Source organism: Orcinus orca, chromosome 3 (assembly GCF_937001465.1).
Source record: "Orcinus orca chromosome 3, mOrcOrc1.1, whole genome shotgun sequence".
NCBI classification, from domain to species: Eukaryota; Metazoa; Chordata; class Mammalia; order Artiodactyla; family Delphinidae; genus Orcinus; species Orcinus orca.
In genome coordinates this window covers 7,499,410-7,522,192 of record NC_064561.1, presented here as the reverse complement: position 1 = coordinate 7,522,192, position 22,783 = coordinate 7,499,410, and the positions used below count along the sequence as shown (strand labels likewise).

Sequence of the window (22,783 nt, the reverse complement as noted above, 5' to 3'; positions counted from 1 at the left end):
ATTTATTGCTCTTGATTTACTTTCAGCTTTACTGACATGGCCAAAATGTCTAAAATATGTCAAATAAGACTGATGATAAGGCATCATCGTTTACTAAGAGGTTTTCTATAAATCTGTATATTAAGTATGAGTGTCGTGTTTCATTAAAAGGATTTTCCAACATTTACTGAGCAGATAATAAAGGGGATTTTGTATGACATACTGAAAAAACACACACAAATACATTTCCCAATATTAAACCATCCTTGTATTCCTGTATAAATCACACAAAATGTGTGTGTATAATGGAACTGCTATAAAACTAAAAAAGAAAAAGTATCTGTCATTAACCTGTCAAATTATTCCAGTCAAAACCCAGTGGGATTTCCTTTGGAGCATGCAAAATAATTTTATAGATCATTTGGAATAATGAACAGGTAATGACAGCACAAACATTTTGGTCAAAAAAATCATAACCGGTAAGACTTATCCTACTTGATATTACCATGCTGGGAATTAAAATAGGAATGGGAAGCCTGGCTAATTCCAATTAAAGGGGTCAGCAAATTTTCCCCTCAAAAAGTGACTTTAGGGGCTTCCCTGGTGGCTCAGTGGTTAAGAATCCGCCTGCCAGTGCAGGGGACACAGGTTCGAGCCCTGGTCCGGGAAGATCCCACGTGCCACGGAGCAACTAAGCCCGTGCGCCACAACTACTGAAGCCTGCGCACGTAGAGCCTGTGCTCTGCAACAAAGAGTAGCCCCCGCTCGCCGCAACTAGAGAAAACCCACGTGCAGCAATGAAGACCCAACGCGGCCAAAAATAAATAAATAAATAAATTTATTTTAAAAAAAAGAATTCCCCTAGTCCTCCTGGGGAGTAGGTGGGGAGAAAGGTGGGGCTGCTTGACAGCCCTGCCTGAGGTCTGACTTATATTAAAAAAAAAAAAAAAAAAAAAAAAGTGGCTTTAAAGCTGGACAAAAGTAGCACAGGCAACCATTTCAGAGCCCTAGGAGTCTGAGAAGCATTAACACTGAGAAAACTGCCGAGCCTTGGGCAAGAAGAGTGGGAGTTTGTGGAGTTCTTACTTGGGGGTGCTTTCATCTCTCCTACCCTCAGCTCCCAGTTCTGATGTGCAAGTTCTCCCAGGGTGGGCAAGCCACGAGGCCTGGCAGCTGAGGCTGATGGGGACTTAGTCATTTTGTAGCAGTGGACGATGCCCAGGCCAGCAGCACTGTCAGTGGAGGTGAGGACCTCAGCCATGGGTGGGGAAAGCATATTACTGGCTGAGGGCTGTGCACATGCACAGAGGAAACGAGAAAGGGAGAAAGGGCCCAGCAGAAAGTAAAAGCCAGGGTGGGCTTGAAAATGGCCCAAACTTGGAATGTGTTCTTCTACACACACTGATCCACTGGCTGGAGAAAGAAGCCTTACTGGCTCAAGGTGTTTGAGTACAAACTCTCCCCAATCACTGGAAGACTACTAAGTTATGAAGAAACACAACCCACTCCTAGAGAGCCAGGATTAAAACTAAAAATGAGAAAAAAACAAAAACAATAAACTGAGCAGAGACACCAAAGGCAGCACACACCCTGGGAAAACATTCCACAGATTCAGCCTAGATAATTTACTAAACAAACAAAAATACCAAAAAGAACGCACAGGGGTGGAAGTCAGAATCCAGAGTGATTAAAATAGCCTTCCACTAAACATTCATTACAAGACAAACAAAAAGGAGGAGAATGTGATACGAACTCAGGGGAAAAGACAGTCGGTTGAGCCTGTCTCTGTTCCTAGGTGTTGGACTTAGCATACAATCATACAAGCAGCTATTACTATATATGTGTTCAAAGCTATTGTAAATATGTTCAAAGAAATAAAGGAAACCATCTTTAAGTAGAATGTATCAACAAATACAGAGTCTCAATAGAAGACAGAAATGATAAACTTCCCAAATTTGATGAAAAACATGACTCTACCAAGCCAAGAATCTGAACAAACACTAACGAGAATAAACACAAAGAGAGAGTTCACAAACTTCTAAAACCCAAAGGCAAAGAGAAAATCTTGGAAGCAAGAAAGAGAAAATGAACCATCATGTACAAAGGAGCATCCATATAATTAGTAGCTAGACTTTCATCTGAAACAGGAGACCAGAAAGTAGAGGAATGACATATTCAAAAGGAAAAAGACTGTCAACAAAGAATTCTATGTCCAGCTACACTATCTTTGAAAATGAAAGCTAAAGAAATACATTCCCAGAAAAACAAAGGCTGAGAGAATCTGTTGCTAGCATACATGCCTTATAATAAATGGTAAAAGAAATCTTTCAATATATTCAATATCTCGCAATAACCTGTAATGGAAAAGAATCTGAAAAAGAATACACATACACACACACACATCTAACTGAACTGCTTTGCTGTACACCTGAAACTAACACAACATTGTAAATTATACTTTGATTTTAAAAAATGGTTTAAAAAAGAAGTCTTTCAAGCTGAAAGGAAATGATAGGTGATAGTAAATTGAATCCATAAGGAGAAATAAAAAACATCAGAAATGGTAAATGCATGTATCAATATAAAAGACTCTATAAATATATTTTCCCTTATTTCTTCTTTTCCAACTTCTTTAGACTAAGTCATAAGATTATATCAGGTATTAATTAGAAGACTGTATTGTTGGGTTTATAACATATATAGATGTAACATATGTGACAATAACACCACAAAGGAAGAAGAACAAATGGAGCTAAGCTAGAACAAAATTTCCATATTTTACCAGAATGTAGTTAGTATTAACCTGAAGCATATCATCATAAATTAAGATGCATATCATAATCCCTGGAGCAACTACAAAGAAAATAACTTTAAAAATATAGTAAGAATTTGTACTTCCCTGGTGGCGCAGTGGTTAAGAATCCACCTGCCAATGCAGGGGACACAGATTGCAGCCCTGGTCCAGGATGATCCCACATGCCGCAGAGCAATTAGGCCCGTGCGCCATGACTACTGAGCCTGTGAGCCACAACTGCTGAGCCCACGTGCCACAACTGCTGAAGCCCACGTGCCTAAATTCCGTGCTCCACCACAAGAGAGACCAGTGCAATGAGAGGCCCGTGCACTGCAACGAAGAGTACCCCCACTTGCCACAACTAGAGAAAGCCCCTGCTCACTGCAACTGGAGAAAGCCCCCATGCAGCAATGAAGACCCAATGCAGCCAATAAATTAATTAATTAAATTTAAAAGATTAATTTAAATTAAAAAAAAAATCAGGGACTTCCCTGTTGGAGCAGTGGTTAAGAATCCGCCTGCCAGTGCAGGGGACACGGGTACAAGCCCTAGTCAGGGAAGATCCCACACGCCGGGGAGCAACTAAGCCCTTGAGCCACAACTACTGAGGCCACGTGCCACAACTACTGAAGCCCACGCCCCTAGAGCCTGTGCTCTGCAACAAGAGAAGCCACCGCAATGAGAAGCCTGCGCACCACAACGAAGAGTAGCCCCCACTCACTGCAACTAGAGAAAGACTGCACGCAGCAACGAAGACCAAACACAGCCAAAAATAAAAATTAATAAATAAATTTTTAAAAAATCAAATGATCAACTTAATAGAAAAAGTATGAGATAAAATCTAGCTCACACGTGCTAAAAACTCTCAATAAACTAGGAACAGAAGAGGATTTACTCAACCTGATAAAGGGCATCCATGAAAAATCTACAGCTAACACCAAACAATAGTGACAGACTAACTGCATAACCCTTAAGATCGAAAACAAACTAAGGATATCTGCTCTAGACACTTCTATTCAACACTGTACTGGAGGATCTAGCCAGTGCAATAAGGCAAGAGAAGGAAATTAAAGATTAAAGGCACACAGAGGGGAAAGGAAGAAGTATTGAAGAATTATGGTTATTTATGAATGACATAATCCTGCATGTGAAAATCCTAAGGAATCAAACAAACAAACAAAAAACCCTATTGGAATTACCAATATGAGTTCAGCAAGTGCACAGAACACGAGATTAACATTTTAAAAATATACATATAAAATTGTATTTCCATGTAATAGCAACAACACATCAAAAAATAAAATCAAGGAAACAATTCTATTCATAGTAGCAGAAAAGGAATAAAATATTTAAGAATAAATTTAACAACAAAAAAAGCAAAACCTATACTCTGAAAACTACAAATCATTGCTAAGAGAAATTAAAGATGATCAAAATAAATAGAGAGACATCTCATGTTCATGGACTGGAAAACTAAATATTGTTAGGACGTGATTCTCCCAAAACTGATCTCTATATTCAACATAATCTCAATAAAAATCCCAGCAAGGCTTTTTGTAGTAACTGATGAGCTGATCCTAAAGTGTATATGGGAATGCAAAGCACCTAGAATAGCCAATAGAGCAAACAAGAAAATAACACTACCTGATTTCAAAACTTGTAATACAAGACAGTGTGGTAGTGGCACAAACACAGACATACTAATCAACAGGAAAACACTGAGCATCAGAAACAAACCCTTAATTTTATGGTCAACTGATTTCCCACAAAGTTACCAAGACTATTCATGGGAGAAAGAACAGTCTGTTCATCAACTGGTGCTGGGTAAGAAGGTTATCCATAGCAAAAAAAACCCCACAAAAAACAAACTTAGACCTGTACCTCAAACCATACACAGAAATCAACTCAATTATGACCCTAAATGTGAGAGCTTAAATATAAAACTTCTAAAAGAAAACATAAGAGAAAAACCTTTGTGACTTCAAACAGCTCTTAGATACAACACCAAAGGCACAATTCATATAAGAAAAAACCGATAAATGGATTTCATCAAAATGAAGTATTTCTGCATTTCAAAAGACAACACTGAGGGAAAAGAAAAGCAAACAGACTGGGAGAAGATGTCTGCAAGCTACATATATGAACAGGGACACATATCAAGAATATATAAAGAATTCTTAGGACTCACTGATGAGATAACAAACAACCGAATTAAAAATGGGCAAAAGATTTCAATAGATTTTCACCAAAGAAGATATTTGAATGGTGCATAAACATTTGAAAAGATGCTCAACATCATTATTTACTAGGAAAATGCAAAGTAAAACCACAAGATACCACTACACACCCACAAGGATGGCTATATAATGTAAAAAACAGATAACGCCAAGCGTTGACAAGGATATGGAGAAACTGGAACCTGTGAAAAGGTACAACTACTTCAGGCAACAGTTTGTCAATTCCTTAAAAAGTTAAACATAAACTTACCATATGACCCAGCAATGCCACTCCTAAGTATCTACCCAAGAGGAATGAAAACGTATGTCCACACAAGGACATGTATGTGAACGTTCACAGCAATGTTATTCATAATAGCAGAAAATGGAAAAAAACACAAATGCCCACCCATTGGTGTATGGATAAACAAAGTGTGGTATATCTATACAATGGAACATGACTCAGGAATAAAACAAACTTTTTTTTTAAGACCTTAACTTTTATTAATGGTTTCTCCACTTATTTTTAAAATGTTTTTTAACTGAGATAGAAATTACTTAGAGTAAAATGTACATATCTAATCAAAAATTTTGATAAGTTGAGATTGATATGTTTGGAAATATGCATATAAGAGTTAAATCTACACCTTCAAAGCATAGAATATTTTCTTTTTTTTTGCTTTTCCATTATGGTTTATTACAGGATATTAAATATAGTTTCCTAAGTGTAGGACCTTGCTGCTAAGTAGTGCTGTTATGAACAGAGGGATGCATGTATCTCTTTGAATTATAGTTTTGTCCAGATAAATGCCCAGGAGTGGGATTGCTGGATCATATGGCAACTCTATTTTTAGTTTTTTGAGGAAACTCCATACTATTCTCTACAGTGGCTGTACCAGTTTACATTCCCACCAGCAGCATAGGAGGGTTCCCTTCTCTCCACACCCTCTCCAGCATTTGTTATTTGTAGACTTTTTAATGATGGCCATTCTGACCGGTGTGAGGTGGTACCTCATTGTAGCTTTGATTTGCATTTCTCTAATAATTAGCGATGTAAAACAAACTTTTGGTGTACAGACAACATGGATGAAAATCAAAAACACGCCACGTAAAATAAGCCAGACACAAGATACTACATGTTGTATAATTCCATTTATGTGAAATTCCGGAAATGGCAAATCTATAGAGACAGAGCAGACCAGTGGTTTCCTGGGGCTGGAGGAGTTAGCAAGAACAAACTGTAAATGGGTGAGATGTCATTTGGGGTGACAGAAACGTTCTAAAGCTGGTGTAGAGTAATGATTGCACAACTCTATAAATTCACTAAAAAATCACTGAATTGTACTCTTACTGTGGGTGCATTTTACATATGTAAATTATATCTCCATAAAGCTGTTTAAAAAATTACAACAAAATGTTACTGGTCTAAGAATTATTAGAACTTTAAAAGAACCTGAACAGTACATCAACTATACCTCAATTTAAAAAAATATTAAATAAAATAAAAACCAGAAACATAAATTATAAAAGAAAAAGAAACTGAACATGTGACCCTAAAAAGACACCAGTGTGTCTTTAATATTAGTTTTTTTTAAATATCACAGATCAATGGGGAAGGGATGGACTAACAGTATACCAACTGGCTTAACGCTACTACTGGGAAGGGGGAAAAAGGGCGCCATCTCAAGCCCTACACAAAATAAATTCCAGATGACCTGAAGAGGTAAGAGGACAAACCAAAAGAAAGATATAGGTGAACACCAAGCTGATTTCAGGCTGGGGTAAATACATAAAGAACACTTAAAAATCCAGTAAAAAAAACACAACTGATTAGAAATGGGCAAATGGAGCAAACCATTCACAGAAGAAATCTAAATAGTAACACCTGAAAAAATGTTCAACCTTAATAAGCAAATATCTGCCCATTAAAATTCCCTTTTTAAAATCTTATGGAGGTGGCCAAAGCTTTTTAAAAGCCTTGTAAGACACTCTTACCCCAGCTGAAGGGGGAGTGCAGGACAGCACCCTTCTGGATGCTAACTGTGGAAAACAAGCCCTGCTTTCGGACACTGCATCCCCGGGCTCCCTCTGAGTCACCCTTCCCGAGGAGGCCACCCAGGACAGACAGAGGAACAAGGCTCTCATCAGAGCTTTGTCAACCAGCAAACATCCAAAAATCACCATAACGTGGAATAATTAAATGATTTAGAGAACATACACAATAAATGCGACCATCTGTAACATTGCCAAAGAATAGATTACAAGGGGCCAACATGTATATGATTTCATGCTCACTACTTCATACCAATATTTTCTGGAGGGGAGAGCTGTTTGGGCGCCTGAAATGTGGCCCGTACGACTGAGGACATATGAGTGAGGACATTTACATTTTACTTAATTAAGTGAAAGTGGAAACAGTCATGTGTGGCTAGAGGCTACGGTACTGGACAGCGCAGCGCTAAAGCACCAACTTTCAGCCTCACCCCCTGCCCGTGTGCCGATCTCCTGCCCCATTTGATGCCTGGCTGGAGCGGGAGAGGATCACTGTGCCTGCTGTGGGTAGAGGTCACACCACACAGCACTGTGGGCCTCGACAGCCAGGAAATGAACTCTTACCTCCTCCTCTTCTTCTGAGCCACTCTCTTCACTATCAGATCTTGGAGCTACTTCATACCTAAAAAAAAAAAAAAAATCAGCATTTTAATATAAATCTCCCTAGAGCCAGCATGATTCACTTTCCTTAGCAAATTGGCCTGTTTCCAAATGTAAGCAGGATCACCCCCAGCTGCCAGCTCCCCTGGAATGAGGCCGACCGTTGACTCAGGATCCTGGCTGCCTCTGGAACACGAAGCCCCACTCACCCCGGGTTCATTTCCAGCCAGGCCTCCAGCTGCCCTGCTTTGGGTGCGTCTGTGCCCGTGAGGATCTTCCCACTCTCCACGTGGATCACTTTCACCGGAAGGTCGCTCATTTGGCTGGTCTCATCCAGAGGCTGAAAAAGTCACACATGTGACTTGAGGTTCCGTAGAGTCTATACCTTCGGTGCCCCGCTAACCATGGCCAACTGGAGAAGTGCCCTCCCAACTCCAGGTCCAGAAAAACAGCTCACCAATGTGACCAGTGGTTGTGGAGATGGGTTAGCTGCATATTAACCATTCAGTAAAAAAAATATATATATAACCCATTGACGACAGTTGTTTCTTGGAAGGAACTGATATCCATGTTTTAATTTTCAAATAAGGTAACATATAGTTCAAATTCAAGAGTATAGAGTGTGTACTCTCCCTCCCTATCCCCCTGCCCAACAGTTTCTCTTCACAGGCGCCCACCAGCATCATTTTCTCGTGTGTTCTCCCAGATCAATTCCACACATAAGGAACACGGACTTACGTACTCCTTCCTTTTTTACCCAAGTGACTATGCTATTCCCATTTTTCTGGTCCTTGAGTTATTCAATTTATATTGTATTTGTAGACTGCAACAAGGGTCCTCATTCTTTTCTGTTAAACAGCTAACTAGAATATTTGAAAAATAAAACTTCCTTGTAGCAACAAATACGGAATTCCTCAATTTCCTGAGATATCAACTTGGGATGAAGTTTTCCCCTTCATCAGCTCCTTCACATTTCCTGGTGAAAACCTTCAGGACGAGGATGAGGATGGAAACCTTTGTTTGCATCTACCAGGAACTTATACCTCCCACGCCTCCCTCCATCAACACTGACCCACAGCAGAGATTAGTCTCCATGCAGGTTAAAATCTCACCCTTAAAGTGGCCCACCATGAAGCGGAACAGAAACCCCACGCCCCACGAATGAGCTCTGCAGGCTGCCTCAATCAGTGACTTTCACCCCTGAGTCCTTCCTGAGAGCGGTTATGGTGCTGATGCCGGGATGTCCCCACACCCAGAATCCTGACAGAACTGCTCTGGGGGGAGGCTTGGGCCTCTCTGGTTTTCAAAAGCTCCCCAGCTGATTCTGACGTTCAGCCAAGGCTGCGAACCACTGGGTGAGAACAAGGACAATCAGCAGCCATCATCAAGTGATGGTTCCCGTTACTAAACAGGATGAGCAGCTGCAGTGATTCCCCAACAGAATTCCCCGAGTCACGCTTTCCTGTGATGTGACTTCCCCCTTGAAAGCCACAAATGGCCGTGTGAAGGCTTAGCACTGTAGTAAAATGCCAGCCCACATTTCTCTTAAAAAATTCAACTTAACGTTTCAAATAAAATCACGTGAAATAAGAATATTATTTGAGTTAATCACTATAGTCATTCATTTCTGGGAATCAGGCCAACAGGAAAAAGTGTGCCATCTGCTACGGACTGGACTGTGTCCCCTCCAAAATTCATATGCCCAAGTCCCAGCTCTCCAATGTCACTGTATTTGGAGATGGGGCCCTTGGTGGGTAATTAGGGTTAAATTAGGTCATATGGGTGGGGCCCTCAGGATGGCATTAGTGCCCCTATAAGAAGAAACACCAGAGCTTGCTCTCTCTCCCCCCATGTGAGGACACAGCCAGAAGGCAGCAGTCTACAAGCCGGGAAGAGAGTACTCAGCAGGAACCAACCTTGCTGCTCCTTGATCTCCAATTTCCAGCCTCCAGAACTATAAGAACATATATTTCTGCCGTTTAAGCCATGCAGGCTACCAAAAAAAAAACAAAAACAAGAACAAAAACAACAAAAGGGACTTCCCTGGAGGTCCAGTGGTTAAGACTCTGCTTCCACTGCAGGGGGTGCGGGTTCAATCCCCGGTCGGGGAATTAAGATCCCATGTGCCATGTGGTTAAAAAAAAAAAAAAAAAAAGCCACACAGGCCATGGTGTTCTGTTATGGCAGCCCAGCTAAGAGAGCAAGGGGGCTCATTACAACAATGTGTGGGATAGAAAGAAAGGAAACAATGGAAATAGCCACCCATAGGGGAGGGGACATATGGTGGTCCATCAGAGCTGTTCAGTGCAGGATCTAACAGCTACAGATGGGAAGCAACTTAGATAGCTATCAATCTGAACGATGAAAGAGATCCTAGTACATCAATACAATAAAATGAAAGAACTAATTGCTTGATATGGAAAGTGGTCCAAGATACCTGCTACGCAGGAAAAGTCTTGCTATGTGTAGACTGACCCAAATGGTCCCAAAACAAAACAAAGAGAATATAAGCACAAAGGTTTCTGGAAAGATACAGAGAGAGATATCAACCAGGGATCAACGTGCATGCTTGTGAGAGAACAGGCACCATGGGGGCTTCTACTTTTCATGTTATCATTACATTTACGTTTCATGTTATCATTACCATTTTATTCCTAGAAGTATTACATTTATAAGTCAGAGAAGCAAGCACTAGCCACCTCTCTAATACGGTGGCATTAGAAAGAGTCAGGTAAGTGTACATGAGCTAACTTGGAAAGACTCAGATACAATACCAGGCGGGGAAAAGAAAACCACCTGGAGACACAGGTACGGAAAAGGTCCCAGAGCAAACACACCGAAGGTTACTCAGGTTTCTCTCTGGGAAGGGGGACTGAGGAGGGGTTGGAGGAGGTGGTAAAGGCCACACCTTGCATTCACACCTCACTATGCAGCCTTCTTTCACACTAGTGTGTTAACCGAGAGGAGGCGGACAAGAGTGCCGTGGAAAAGACTCAAAGACTCGTGTGTGGGGACAGCAACCCGTCTCTGAGTGGGCCTCACTGCACGGTTCTGACTTTTGGAACCAGGCTAGTATTTCACATCCTAAATAAAGAAATGAGGAGTAAATAAATAAAACCAACAAGCGTTGGGGGGAGCCTCACTAACGGGGGCACAAGGGGAGAACTAACCTTCTGAATGCAGTATCTGGAGCATGTACTTTCAACTTCAGACAAACACTGACCTCTAGCTAGGAGGTTTCTTTCTTTTTATTTTTTTATAAATTTATTTATTTTATTTATTTATTTTTGGCTGCATTGGGTCTTCGTTGCTGCATACATGCCTTCTCTAGTTGCAGGGAGCAGGGGCTACTCTTCGTTGCGGTGCACGGGCTTCTCACTGTAGTGGCTTCTCTTGTTGTGGAGCATGGGCTCTAGGTGCACGAGCTTCAGTAGCTGTGGCATGTAGCCTTAGCAGTTGTGGCTCAAGGGCTCTAGAGCGCAGGCTCAGTAGTTGTGGTGTACAGGCTTAGCTGCTCCGCAGCATGTGGGATCTTCCCAGACCAGGGCTCGAACCCGTGTCCCCTGCACTGGCAGGCGGATTCTTAACCACTGTGCCACCAGGGAAGCCCCTAGCTACGAGGTTTCTTTTGCAGAGGGGTACATGTTAGCCATTCTGAATGTACTTCCTGCACAGTCTAGGACTGAGGAAATGAGGGCCTATCTCGTGGCAGACGGGGGTCAGGTTTTGGGCTATTATAAGGTGGACAGGGAGAAGGAGAAAAAGAACTCCGTGGTACTGGATTAGAATTGGAAGTATCAGTGTGACCTCAGTATTTTTAATACTACAATAACTAGTTAATATATATAACTAGCAAGGTGGATGTGTGTGCATACACACATCTGTTTCCTAGATCTGTCCACTGAGAGGGCCCAGAAGCAATGACAACTCAGTAGCAACAAAAACATCTAGATCATGGTTTCCAAATATTCTTCTCTGATTAAAGGAATCAGGGCTCCTTGGAGAAATGACCGAGTCCAGGACTCGGGCAGAGAAAGCAGAAGATGAGCCTGGGCCATTTTCGTGTGCAAGGAAGTCAGAAACCCCTCAAAGAACGATGGGGACACATCAAAAGCAGGCAGGAGCCAATGTGAAGGGGTTCCTACTGGTCCAAAATGGAACAATTTGAGCATCAAAATACATAATAATAGTGCAGGATTAAACTAAGTAAATCCATTAAACTAAATAAGAATCCATGAGTCAGTACCAAGGGTTGCCAAACTATGAACAAGCCAAATAAAAAAGAAGGGAAGGCTTTTCCTTCCTGCAGAAAGTCAACTAATAAATGCAGAAGAAAAGACAAGGGAAAAAAACATCACCATTTTGTAACCATTATGGCAAAAACTGATACAGGCAAAGACAACAGATGATGAAACAGCCGGTGAAAGTTTGAGGAATCACGTTATCTTTACATAGTCTGAGTATCTCTGCACAAGGTACTTAATCTTTACAGCTGGAGACATCTTGGCGGCCACCAAAAGGTCAATATCACCAGTGGGGGAAGAAATCTACGCCACACACTCCTGATATGACGCACAGAGAAGGACCCGGCGTCACTTCAGGGTTTTCTGTTGCTGTGAAGGACACTGGAGGGTCAATTGTGAAACCTTAACAAGGGCTGTGAATTAGATCACGGTATTGCGTCAATGTTCATTTCCTGGTTTTGATCACTGTACAGTTGTGGAAAAGAACAGCCTTGCTTTTAGGATGTACACATTGAAACACACAGAGGGGTAAAAAGCCCTCACGTGTGCATCTGACCCTCGAATGGTTTAAGAAAAAATAATGACACGTGAAAAGTGGGAATCTGGGTGAAGAGTATGCAGGAACTCTCTGCACTGTTCTTACACCTCTCCTGTGAGCCTGAAACTTTAAAGGGAAAACTGAGAAATAAATAACAGCACGTGCATAGAAAAAGCTCTGGAAGGAAACGCACCCAGTAGTAAACAATATTCTCTCTGGGCAGTGGGAGCGAGGAAGGGTGGAGTGTGGCAGGGGACCTATGTGGATTTTTACCATTGTCATATACTTTTATAATTTCAAAGGGAAAAAAAAATTTTTTTAAGGATGAAATAGACCTAACCTCTGGGGCTGGGCTGGCATTTCCACAGAAGAAACCCCTGGTTCCTCACCTCGCCATCAGGTCCGATTGCAGGTGTCTGTCCTTCAGCGTTTTCTGCCTTCTGGAAGGAAAGAGAGAGACAGTCACCCCCCGACCGGGGAGGCCGAGTCACACGCGCACACAGCCGCTCCAGTCCCACCAAGGGGCGCACCTTCTTTTTCTTCTTCTTCTTCTTCTCCTTGGCGACCTGGGCGGCCTTGTGCTGCCGCACCAGCTCCGTGAGGTTAGCCACGTACTCATCCGTCTGCTGCAGGAGGTAGGCCAGGCGCTTGTCCTTCTTCTGGTCGATGAGCTTGCGGTACCCTTCCTCGTCCTCGGCCTGCAGAAGAGTGCGGTTATGGCGCGTGCCCGTGACACATTCATCCACCAGCACCCAGGGCGGGCAAACCAGACTCAAGGAGCCCGCGGGGCTGCAGTTAACCAGCAGCCGGACCCACATTTAGGGAGCACTGAGCTCACACCCGGGGCTGCGCTATATTCACACCTTTCACATAACTACTGACTCCCCTTCAGAACTTCCCCAGTTCCCACCCCGGGCCAGGCTCCTTGGGGACCTGCTGGACAGACATGGTCCTGCCAAGGGCCATTTAAAAGCTCTGTCTCCTATGTCCACAAACACACCCAAATCCCAACCCTTCTCTCCACCTGGTCCGAGCCACTGCTCTCCCACAGACCGTCTGCCCCGGCTTTCTGAGAACACATCGGATCATGTCACCCACCCCCACCACCGCCATCCCAGCTTACAGCTTCCCTCGGCTCCCCATCATGGTCAGAATTAAATCCAAAGCCCTCCCCGTGGCCTGCAAGGCCCCGCGTGGCTGCCTCCGGGACTCCAACCTCACTCTGCCCCCACGCCACGCTGTTCCAGGGGCCACTGGCTGAGCCTCACACACGGCTGCTTCCCGCCTCGGGCCTTTGCCCTCAGCTCCTTTGCCGGGAGGTGCTTCCCCTGGATCTCCGCATTCATGGGTCACACCCACCCTGCCCATAACACCCAGTCAATCCCCACTCCCTGGCCCTGCTTTGTTCTCCTCAGTGCGCTTTTCACCACCCAAAACTATCTTGTCTGTCTCGCTTGGGCATCTGTCTCTCTAGGGCCAGCACGAGCCCCACCAAGGGCAGGGACTCTCCTTCGTACTAACGTGGCCCTGTCCACTCAGCAGTGCCTGTCAATATCGGCCCGGTCAGAGAACCCTCCACGAATAATACATGGTCAGACAGGAAGGGTGGGGTGGGAGGTCAGGCTCACACCATCGGCGGCTCCTCCACCGGGAGGGGTGCCACCTCCACCTTCCAGAGAGCACAGAGCAGCCAGTTAACCAGCTGAGGTCACGCGGTCACCGATGGTTAGTGAGTGGGCAAAGGTCTGGAGTCAGGTCTTTCGGACTCCCAAACCCAAGCCCTTTCTTTCTCTGTCCTGCCTCCAACTCTGAGCACCAAAATGCCCCGGCGTAACCCTGGGCGGCTGATCCGCCCCCATGCCTCCAACACCCAGCACCACGTGAAGGGACCCGGGTCATGATGGCCAACTGTACCATGAGCCTCCGCATTCTCTCCTTCTCGATTCTTTCATTCTCCTTCTTCTGTTCCCGCTCAGTGTTGGCGTGGTATGTGGCCACCGCCTTCGTGAGTTTCTGGATTTTGCCTGTGACCGACCTGTGATATTCTTTGAAATCCTTGGCGTGCTGAAGAATGCTGTTGAGGTATTCCTGCAGGACGCACACAGAAGAGCAGACTGACTATGGGACAGGAGTTGCCGTGGTGTCACCCCAAGTGAGACGAAACTTTAAAGGGGGCCTGGTGAAAGCCAAGGGGACGCAACCAAAACGATACCGAGACACTGTCTGCCTACGAGGCCCAACATTCTCTGCGTGGACTGTGTGGTGAAAAGGGACCCCCCTCTCATGCACAGCAGACGGGGCAAATGCCCTGGCTGAGACAACCTGGCAGTGTCTGCCACCCGCTGCAAAATGCACCCGCCCTCCCACCAAATCATTCACTGCTAGCGATTTATTTTAAGGAAAATAGCAGAGATTGGCCCAAAAACTCAAGGACAAGAATGCCTATCCCAGTGTTACTTTTAACACTGGAAAGCTGAGAGTACACTGCATGTCCCCAAACAGGGAAACAGTTTCATAAATCACGGGATGCTGGGCACACTGAGATGGACTACAACACATATGTTAAAATCATGCTTCAATAATACTTTAAACAGCTCAATGTGCATATATATATATTTTTAAAGGCAGCTGTTTAACTTTTGATTACTGTATGTATATAGACAAAAAAGGTCAGAATGATATACCAAGATATTAACAGTAGTTAACACTGAATATTGACTTCTCTGTTATTTTAAACTATGCCAGTAACAGACACTGTTTGGAGGCAAACTTTAGAAAACATAAATGAATGAACAAACAGAATCACCCCAAATCCTACTTGAGTAGAGATTTTGGTCTCCTTGACGGATCTTGTATCAACCTCAGTCAGATCACTGACCGAGGACCCTCCATGGTTTAGGACCCTCCGTGGCTCCCACCTCACTCACAGCACAAGCCCAAGTCATCCTCCCGCCCCACAGGGCCCTGCACGCTCTGCCCATCACCTCCCCATTCTCACCTCCTCCCACCCTCCCCCTCGCTCACCCCACTCTGACTATACTGGGTCATTGTTTTTCACAGAACACCGAGGCATACTCCCCTCTGTCTGCAAAGAGCCTCGTCCACACGTCGGTGTAGCTCCTCCCTCGGGGCTCTGCTCAGACCTCACATCCTCAGGGAGACCGTCCCTGAGTCGACTGTCCTATATAAAGGGCTCCTCCATCACTCCCTATCCCCGCTTCATGTCTCCTTACACCCTATTAACTCCCAACGTGTTATACGTGCGTTTGATTATGACCCACCTTTCCGTACCGTTTGGTTTTTGTCCACTGAAGTATTCTTAGTGCCTAGGATACTCTTATAATGAACAGAAAAGAAACTCGGACATCGTGTTGAGAGGAAAACCAAGACTCGACAGTGCGGAGCTGACGACTCAGGCACACGGTCAAGCCTGCGGCCGCGGGGACACACCTGGTGCTTCTGCCGGCGCTTGCGCTCCTGCTCTATCTTCTGCTGCTTCTCCAGCTTCTCAGTGATGCGGGCCTCGCGCAGGGACTGCCGCTTACTGCGCTTGTAGGCCTTGGCGTTGAGGGCTGTCTCGAGGGCCGTGTCCCTCCTCATGCACACCACCACCTCCTGCCGCAGCTTCGGGAAGGAAGAGGAGAAACTGGCGACGGGCACAACTTGGTAACATCCATGCAACACGCGCACCTCCGTATCGCAAGCCAGGCAGCAAGGAGGACCCGTGAGCACAAACGCGTGCGTGGGGAGAACCCGTGGTGGATGCCCGCGGGCGGGGCACGCACAGGGTAGGAGACAGCTGCTTCCGGACATCCAGCAGACAGCCCTATGCTCAGGCCTTCAGGTCTCCAGCTTTGCCCTCCCTCAACCACAAACAAACTTCCTTATTGGTCGTTCAAAAGTAAAGGACCCTTAGAAATTAGACCCATCTAGGGACTTCCCTGGCGGTCCAGTGGCCAAGACTCTGCGCTCCCTATGCAGGGGACACGGGTTTGATCCCTGGTCGGGGAACTAAGACCCCACATGCTGCACAGCATGGCCAAATAAAATAAAATTAAAAAAAAGAAAGAAAGAAATAGACCCATCTAAGTACACTGCTTCAAGCTAGCCACTGCCACCTTAGGGAAGGCCCACACTTATTCATCCCAATGTCCCTCCACTGGGCAGGACATGGAAAGGAAGGGGGACAGTGAGCCAACAAGTGTGCTTGGGCACTGCGACTTTGGTTTTGTAAGATTTTTTTGATGTGGACCATTTTTAAAGTCTTTATTGAATTTGTTACAATACTACTTCTGCTTTTTAAGTTTCCGTTTTTTGGCCGGGAGGCATGTGGGATCTTAGCTCCCTGACCAGAGATCGAACCTGCACTCCCTGCATTGTAAGGCGAAGTCTTAACCACTGGACCACTAGGGAAGTCCTGGCACAGCGGCTTTAATGGTCAGGGTACATTTAGTAACTGCCCAGTGAGCGGCTCTTTAATCTAAGCATCAAGGCTGGCAGAAAGAGTCTCCTCTGAAAGCAAAGGCCTGCGCCTGCGCCCACCTGCCTCTGGAAGTTCAGCAGCCTCAGGGCCTTGAGCTCGATGGTTGCTTTGGTTCGCAAATCCCCGGCCAGGGACCCGGGAAGGTTTTCAAGTTCCTGAATTCGGTGTGCGATGCGAGCCTGCAGCCTAGGGCGCAATGACAGAAAAAAGACAGGTGATGAGAGGTCTCACCTGTTTACAAGGAACCCATCTGTTCCCTTTCTTTGAAGGTGGAGCCTCAGAAGTATCCATCCCTCAAGGGAAGCCGATATGAATCATAAGATAAGAGATGGTTGAGAAAAGGATGCCACACAACACAGACTACATACAGGAGGGCAGCCACAGAAGTCTCGGGAGCCACAGCAAACCGGAAACCTGACAGGGCGCAGCTGGTTTCTGGCATTTCAGCAGTGGGAGCCAGTCTCTGGAGTCAGGCGGGCCAGGGTCTCCATCCCAGCCCTGGGAATCTACTTAGCCCATGAGCCTCAGCGTCCTCAGCTATGACGTGGGGAGACCCCTCAGAGCAACCCTACAGGCTTGGTCTGAAGTTCAAATGGGATAATCTCCTTACTCAGTCTTTCACACACTTATTGAGCACCTATTGTGTGCCAGGGACCATTCCAGGTGAAGGGATTCAGCACTAAACAAGACTAACAAGGCTGTTTGTTGCTCTCATGGAGCTCACAGCATTATCAGGATGACAGGCCATAAAGGAGTTAAAAAATTAAGTATCTATGGTAATTCCGGAGAAGGACTTTGAGGAGGGTCCTGGAGGGGAGGGGTCGCGGGGGGGGGCAGGGCTTCTATAAGGTGGGGACCTTGGCAATAAAGCTTAAATAACCACAAAGAGTCATGCAGAGCATGTGCAAAGTCCCTGGGGCAGGAACAAGTCTAACCTGTTCAACAGAAAGAGGACAGTCAGGTAGATGAGGACAGAGCACTGGGCAGGGGCTAAAGAGAAAAGGGTTACTCAATGGATAATGGGAAGCCAGTTTTAACCCAGGAAAAGATCTAATATAAATTAACTGTAAAAAGAGAATTCAAACTGCTGTGTGGGAAACACTGCACAGGGAAGGATGGGAGCAGGGAGGCCAGGGAGGAGGTGTAGACCAGATGGCAGCATTGGGGGGAAAGGAGCTGAGAGAGTTCACCAGACACCGAGGATGAGGGAGTACAAGCGAGGGTCAAGGAGCCGAAGGGTCCATGGTCCATTCAGCTGCTGCATGAGAACAGAGAGAGAAGGGAAAACTGGGGGGCATAAGGCCATCTGGACAGGCCGTCTTTAAGCCGTCCAGATGGAGCAGGCGGGGAGGCTCCTGGGTACAGGGGCTGGAGCTCCAGGGCATGTCACAGCTGGAGATGCACTCCAGAGACAGTCACTGGCACAGATTTACTGATGCAGCTGGGGATTTACGGTGAACAAGGCACAGCCCCCTCCCCTAAGGGAGCTGACATTTACCAAGGGAGGCCAGCCCTGAACAGGTTATAAATGCAGTGGAGAAACAGGGGAGCACGAGGTGCTCAGGGAGTGAATCTCAGGCGCCCCCAGCAGTGTGGGACAGGGTGATACAGACCTACTGTGCACCAGGCATTTCACACAGCGCCCGGCGCTCAGGAGGCCTTGGCAAAGCGACCAACAACTACTTATGTTTGAGGAACATCCACCGCAAAGCTTGCCAGGTGGCTTTTTGAGTGCGGATGAGCCAAAAGTTGGATAATACACTTGTGTTGGAGAGGTGAAATAGCACTTTCACTCCAACACATACAATCTCCATGGAGGGCAGTTTTGCAGAACTGATGAAATTTCCACGTGCACGTAAATCCCCTGCACCTGAACTATGCCGTGTTCACAAATTTATTCTGACATAAATGCACACATGTGAATTGAGAAATATGCAAGTGTAGTTACTATGGCATCGTTTTACCGAAAGATTAGAGACCACCTAAACGTCCCTCCGGGTAAGACACTGGCTAAATAAGTCACAGTAGAGCCACCAGGCAGAATGTGTCCAGAAAAAAGAAGAGCTTATTTTGTACAAATAGGGGAGGATCCCTAAGATATTTTGCTAAGGGAGGAACAGTGCACATGTCAGGTACCATTTGGGGACCACACAGCCACTTGTACCCATCTGCCTGTATACATACTCGATTTCTCTGGAAGGATACACACTGACCCAGAGAACTGGGAGGCTGGGGACAGAGGCAGGAGGGTGATCTCTGGCTGCATACCCCATAGGCCTTCAGAAGTGTGAACCACAACAACGCGTGACCTGGGGGGGGCGGGGGGGGCGGCAGCACCCTCACCTGTACTCCCGCTCCTGCAGGATCTCCACGGGGTCCAGGCCCCGCGGCTTCTGGATGGGGGTGATGCGGCTCTGCTTCTGGTGCAGCGGCACCATGGGGGCGGGCTGGGCCGGCTGCCCTGGCGACTGTGTCTGGGGCGGCATCACGGGGGAGGCAGCAGGAGGGACGGCGGGGGGTGCAGGCGAGGGGCGACCCGTTGGCTGCGGGGGGATGAGCTTCTGAGGTGTGCTTGTGGGGGCAGCAGCATTCGCCATGGGTCCTGGGGGGAGTCAAGAAGCAGGGCACAGCGTTGCGTTCCGAGTCCATTCCAGGTGAAGATGACAAGCCTGCTGGGCGTTTACTGCCCTGGGGTCTAACTCGTCCCCAAAGCTGACAAGGCCTGGGCAGCTCCCCGTAACCCCCACCTCTCACTGCCACACCACTCCTCGCCCATGGGGCTCGCTTCCTCTTCCTCCTCCAGATCTCAGCCTGCAGGCCCCTTCCCCAAAGCCCCCTACTGGTCCAAGTGCCGAGTCTGGGTGTGATCTTGCTATGCTGTGGCCTCACAGGAGCAGCAGTTGCCTGCCTTTCATCCACCCCAGCTCCAACGGAATCCTATTTAAGCGATTAGCCCTTCAATGCCCATCACTGAACCTCAGGGCCTGTGAGGATGGGGAATGAGTCCATTTTATCCACTGCTTTGACCTAACAGATGTGACCTTCAAATAAGTACTAACTACATTTTACACAAAACACAGGGGAGACAGAACCCCAAGCTGCCCTGCCATCCTGCCTGCCTCTCTCTGACCGGGCTCATCTCAGGGTCTGCATGATGCAAACTTGACATGGGAGTCAGGGCACACACGTGTCACCAGAACAGAGGGAACTTACCTTCAGGCCAGGGCTTGGGAGGCCCTCCAGGGGGCTGGCCGGGCATCCCGGGGGGCACACCTGAGGGTCCTGGAGGGGGCATGTTGGGCCCTCCCATACCTGCACGCAGGGAGAAACGGACAAGAGGATAAAACGCGTCCTGTGTTTCTCCCTGCACCTGCCTCCCTGGGCAGCCCTGGCTCCAGGGGACACACCCAACAACAAGCCCCTCACTGTGGGCACCAGGGGAGAAAGGGGGCAGCTGGAGAAACAACATTTATCACGACAGCAACCCTGCTGTCGGGGAAGCTGATGGGCGGCAGAGTCCAGATCTGCCCAACACTGATGCCCACACTCCTGTCAGTTTGCTCTGAGACCCCTCCCTACCCTGAGGGCCATGGGCCTTACCGTGAGGCCTGCTGTAATTTGGAGGTGCTGGTCCAGGACCGGGGCCGGGCCCGGGCCCGGGACCAGGTCCTGTTGCGGACACAGAGGGTGGAGGTAGTGTTGGCATCTGCTGCTGCATCCCGGGCATCGGCCGCTTCCCCTGCACCGCCATCTGCAGGTGGTCAGGGAGGGGCTGCCCCCGGGCCAGCATCTTGTAGGCCATGATCTGAGCTCTGAGCTGGTGCAGCTGGTTCTGGTTAAAGGGGGTCGGGCCCCGGTTCTGCTGCCCCAAAGCCTGGGGGTCAGCACCATCCAGCGGGGCGCCTCCAGGCCCGGACGACATCTGCGGGCCTGAGGCTGGGCCGCTGGCTGGAACCGGACTGGAGGCGTGCTCGGAGCCACCCAGGGGCGAGGGGTAACCTGCGGGGAAACGTGGATCCGAGCGGTCACTCGGCAGCACATGTCCAGTAATTTTAAGGCAGAGACGGGAACCCTTGCCTGCTTACACTGGCCCCTACCCTGAGATTTCGTTCTCGTGATTACACGGACCCCTACCCTGAGGTTTCGTTCTCATGATTCAAACAAGAGGCACCCAGAGGGCACACGCTCGCAGCTTGGTTGGCAGCCTGCACAGCTGGTTTGGTTAGGCCCATCTTTCAGTAACCTGCCAACGATTAAAGCTGAGATGTCACACAGATCCGGGCTTTCTCTGGGCCTGCCCCCCTGCCCCTCGGCTTGGCCAGGCCCACTCCTCTCACTTCCGTTACCTGCGGAGGCCCTGAGCTTCCCACCCCGTGACAGGAAGCCATGTACCCCATCACTTCTCAAACTTCCCTGTTCAGAAAAGTACCTGTAGGGCTTGTTAAAGCTGAGCCCGGGCCCCCTCCTGAGATTCTGACTCAGCAGGTCTGGAGCAGGGCAGAGCCCAGGAGTCTGCATTTCTTCTTCTTTTTTTATTTTTCGGCTGTGCCATGCGGCTTGCGGGATCTTAGTTCCCCGACCAGGGATCGAACCCAGCGCCCCGGCAGTGGAAGCACCAAGTCCTAACCACTGGACCGTCAGGGAAATCCCAGGAGTCTGCGTTGGGTGGCACCAGAGCGGCTATCCCGAGGAGCCCATCCTGCCCAGGGCTTGTCTAACACCCAGCGCTGGACACAGTTCTGTCCCACCAGTATCCGCTCTCCTGGGGCTGCTATAAGAAAAGACGCCCTGAACAGGGCACCAGACAAGCCCAAGCTAAACAGCCCTCTGTGGCAGGGTCTCCCATGAGGCTCAACTGCCCTAGGTCCTCTGAATCCATGCATGGGTGATCCAATTAGGAAAATTACCTCGGGACTTCCAGAGGGCAACAAACATGAAGAAAGAAAAGAAAGGAAACCATACCTTGGGAGTGCTGGTCCATGGGACTTGGCGGGGGCCCCATCCCGGAGTGGCCCCCCGACCGCATCCCCATCCCCTTCATCTGGTTGTAGCGGGGGTCGTCCGACATGCCCTTCTCGTGCATGGACTCCATTGGCTACGAGAGTGGACAACAGGGCAGGATCAGCAAGGCGGGAAGGGAAGAGGCTGCACAGAAAGGCGCTGAATGAGAGGACTTCAATATCACTAACAATGCCCATCCAAAGTCGCCATGGCATTTACTGAACCACCAACATGACCAAGTGGCTTAGGTCCAAGACATGGTCCTAACATCTACTTGGGTGTCAAGGCAGGTGCATGAAATAATGCCACCCAGGGAACCTGCAGATTGGTGGTCTAGAGGCAAGGGGACAGCTGGACTAGGACATCAGGGAGAGGGTGAGGACACAGTTTCAGACAGCCAAAATCTCACAAGGAAAGGACACACATAGCTCCCGGTCAGGAGCAGTTTTAGCTGGGATACCAAGCTCCCTGTTTATCGTCACAAGATGACCTTGTGACCACAAGTCTATGGATGGGGGACCCTCTTGCCTGGGAGACTGTAAATCAGAGAGACGGGCAGTAACTCCTGCCCATGAAGTATGGTAACAGTATGTCAAATGTCCTCACTGATCCGAGATTGGCCTCCCACCTGCTAGCTGGGAGGGAGGCTGTCTGCAGCATCGTTCTGCCCCTCCGCGGAGGCTCGATCAGATCCTGGTGGGACAGAAACACACATTTTCCCTCCTGATGCTCAGCACTGAGCACTCCCCCTACGGAATGGCTGGGAAAGGGGACATTTTCCGAGACCCTTCCAGGCCCTCTGTAGGCCCAGTTAATGCAAACATCCAGCTCTCCGGTCTAATAGCTGGCCCAGCAAAGTCAGCTACAGCTCAGTGT

The 22,783-nt window shown here is 47.5% G+C and overlaps 1 protein-coding gene across 16 annotated transcripts in view; it reads right to left on the bottom strand.

The window, feature by feature from the left end:
• The window catches only part of SMARCA4 (SWI/SNF related, matrix associated, actin dependent regulator of chromatin, subfamily a, member 4), an 87,428-nt gene that overhangs the window by 48,254 nt on the left and 16,391 nt on the right, over positions 1 to 22,783 (bottom strand). For 15 of the 16 annotated variants that reach the window (XM_049708120.1, XM_012535863.3, XM_049708128.1 and 12 more), the window contains exons 3-13: positions 21,869 to 22,001; positions 20,507 to 20,905; positions 20,120 to 20,218; positions 19,250 to 19,508; positions 16,966 to 17,092; positions 15,874 to 16,047; positions 14,338 to 14,511; positions 12,954 to 13,121; positions 12,813 to 12,863; positions 7,851 to 7,981; positions 7,606 to 7,663 (exon numbers count right to left, since the gene is read on the bottom strand). In XM_049708120.1, the coding sequence (XP_049564077.1) occupies positions 7,606 to 7,663; positions 7,851 to 7,981; positions 12,813 to 12,863; positions 12,954 to 13,121; positions 14,338 to 14,511; positions 15,874 to 16,047; positions 16,966 to 17,092; positions 19,250 to 19,508; positions 20,120 to 20,218; positions 20,507 to 20,905; positions 21,869 to 22,001 (1,773 nt within the window). Of the gene's footprint in view, positions 1 to 7,605; positions 7,664 to 7,850; positions 7,982 to 12,812; positions 12,864 to 12,953; positions 13,122 to 14,337; positions 14,512 to 15,873; positions 16,048 to 16,965; positions 17,093 to 19,249; positions 19,509 to 20,119; positions 20,219 to 20,506; positions 20,906 to 21,868; positions 22,002 to 22,535; positions 22,601 to 22,783 lie in introns of all 16 variants that reach the window. The other variant, XM_049708126.1, reaches the window with a different exon arrangement.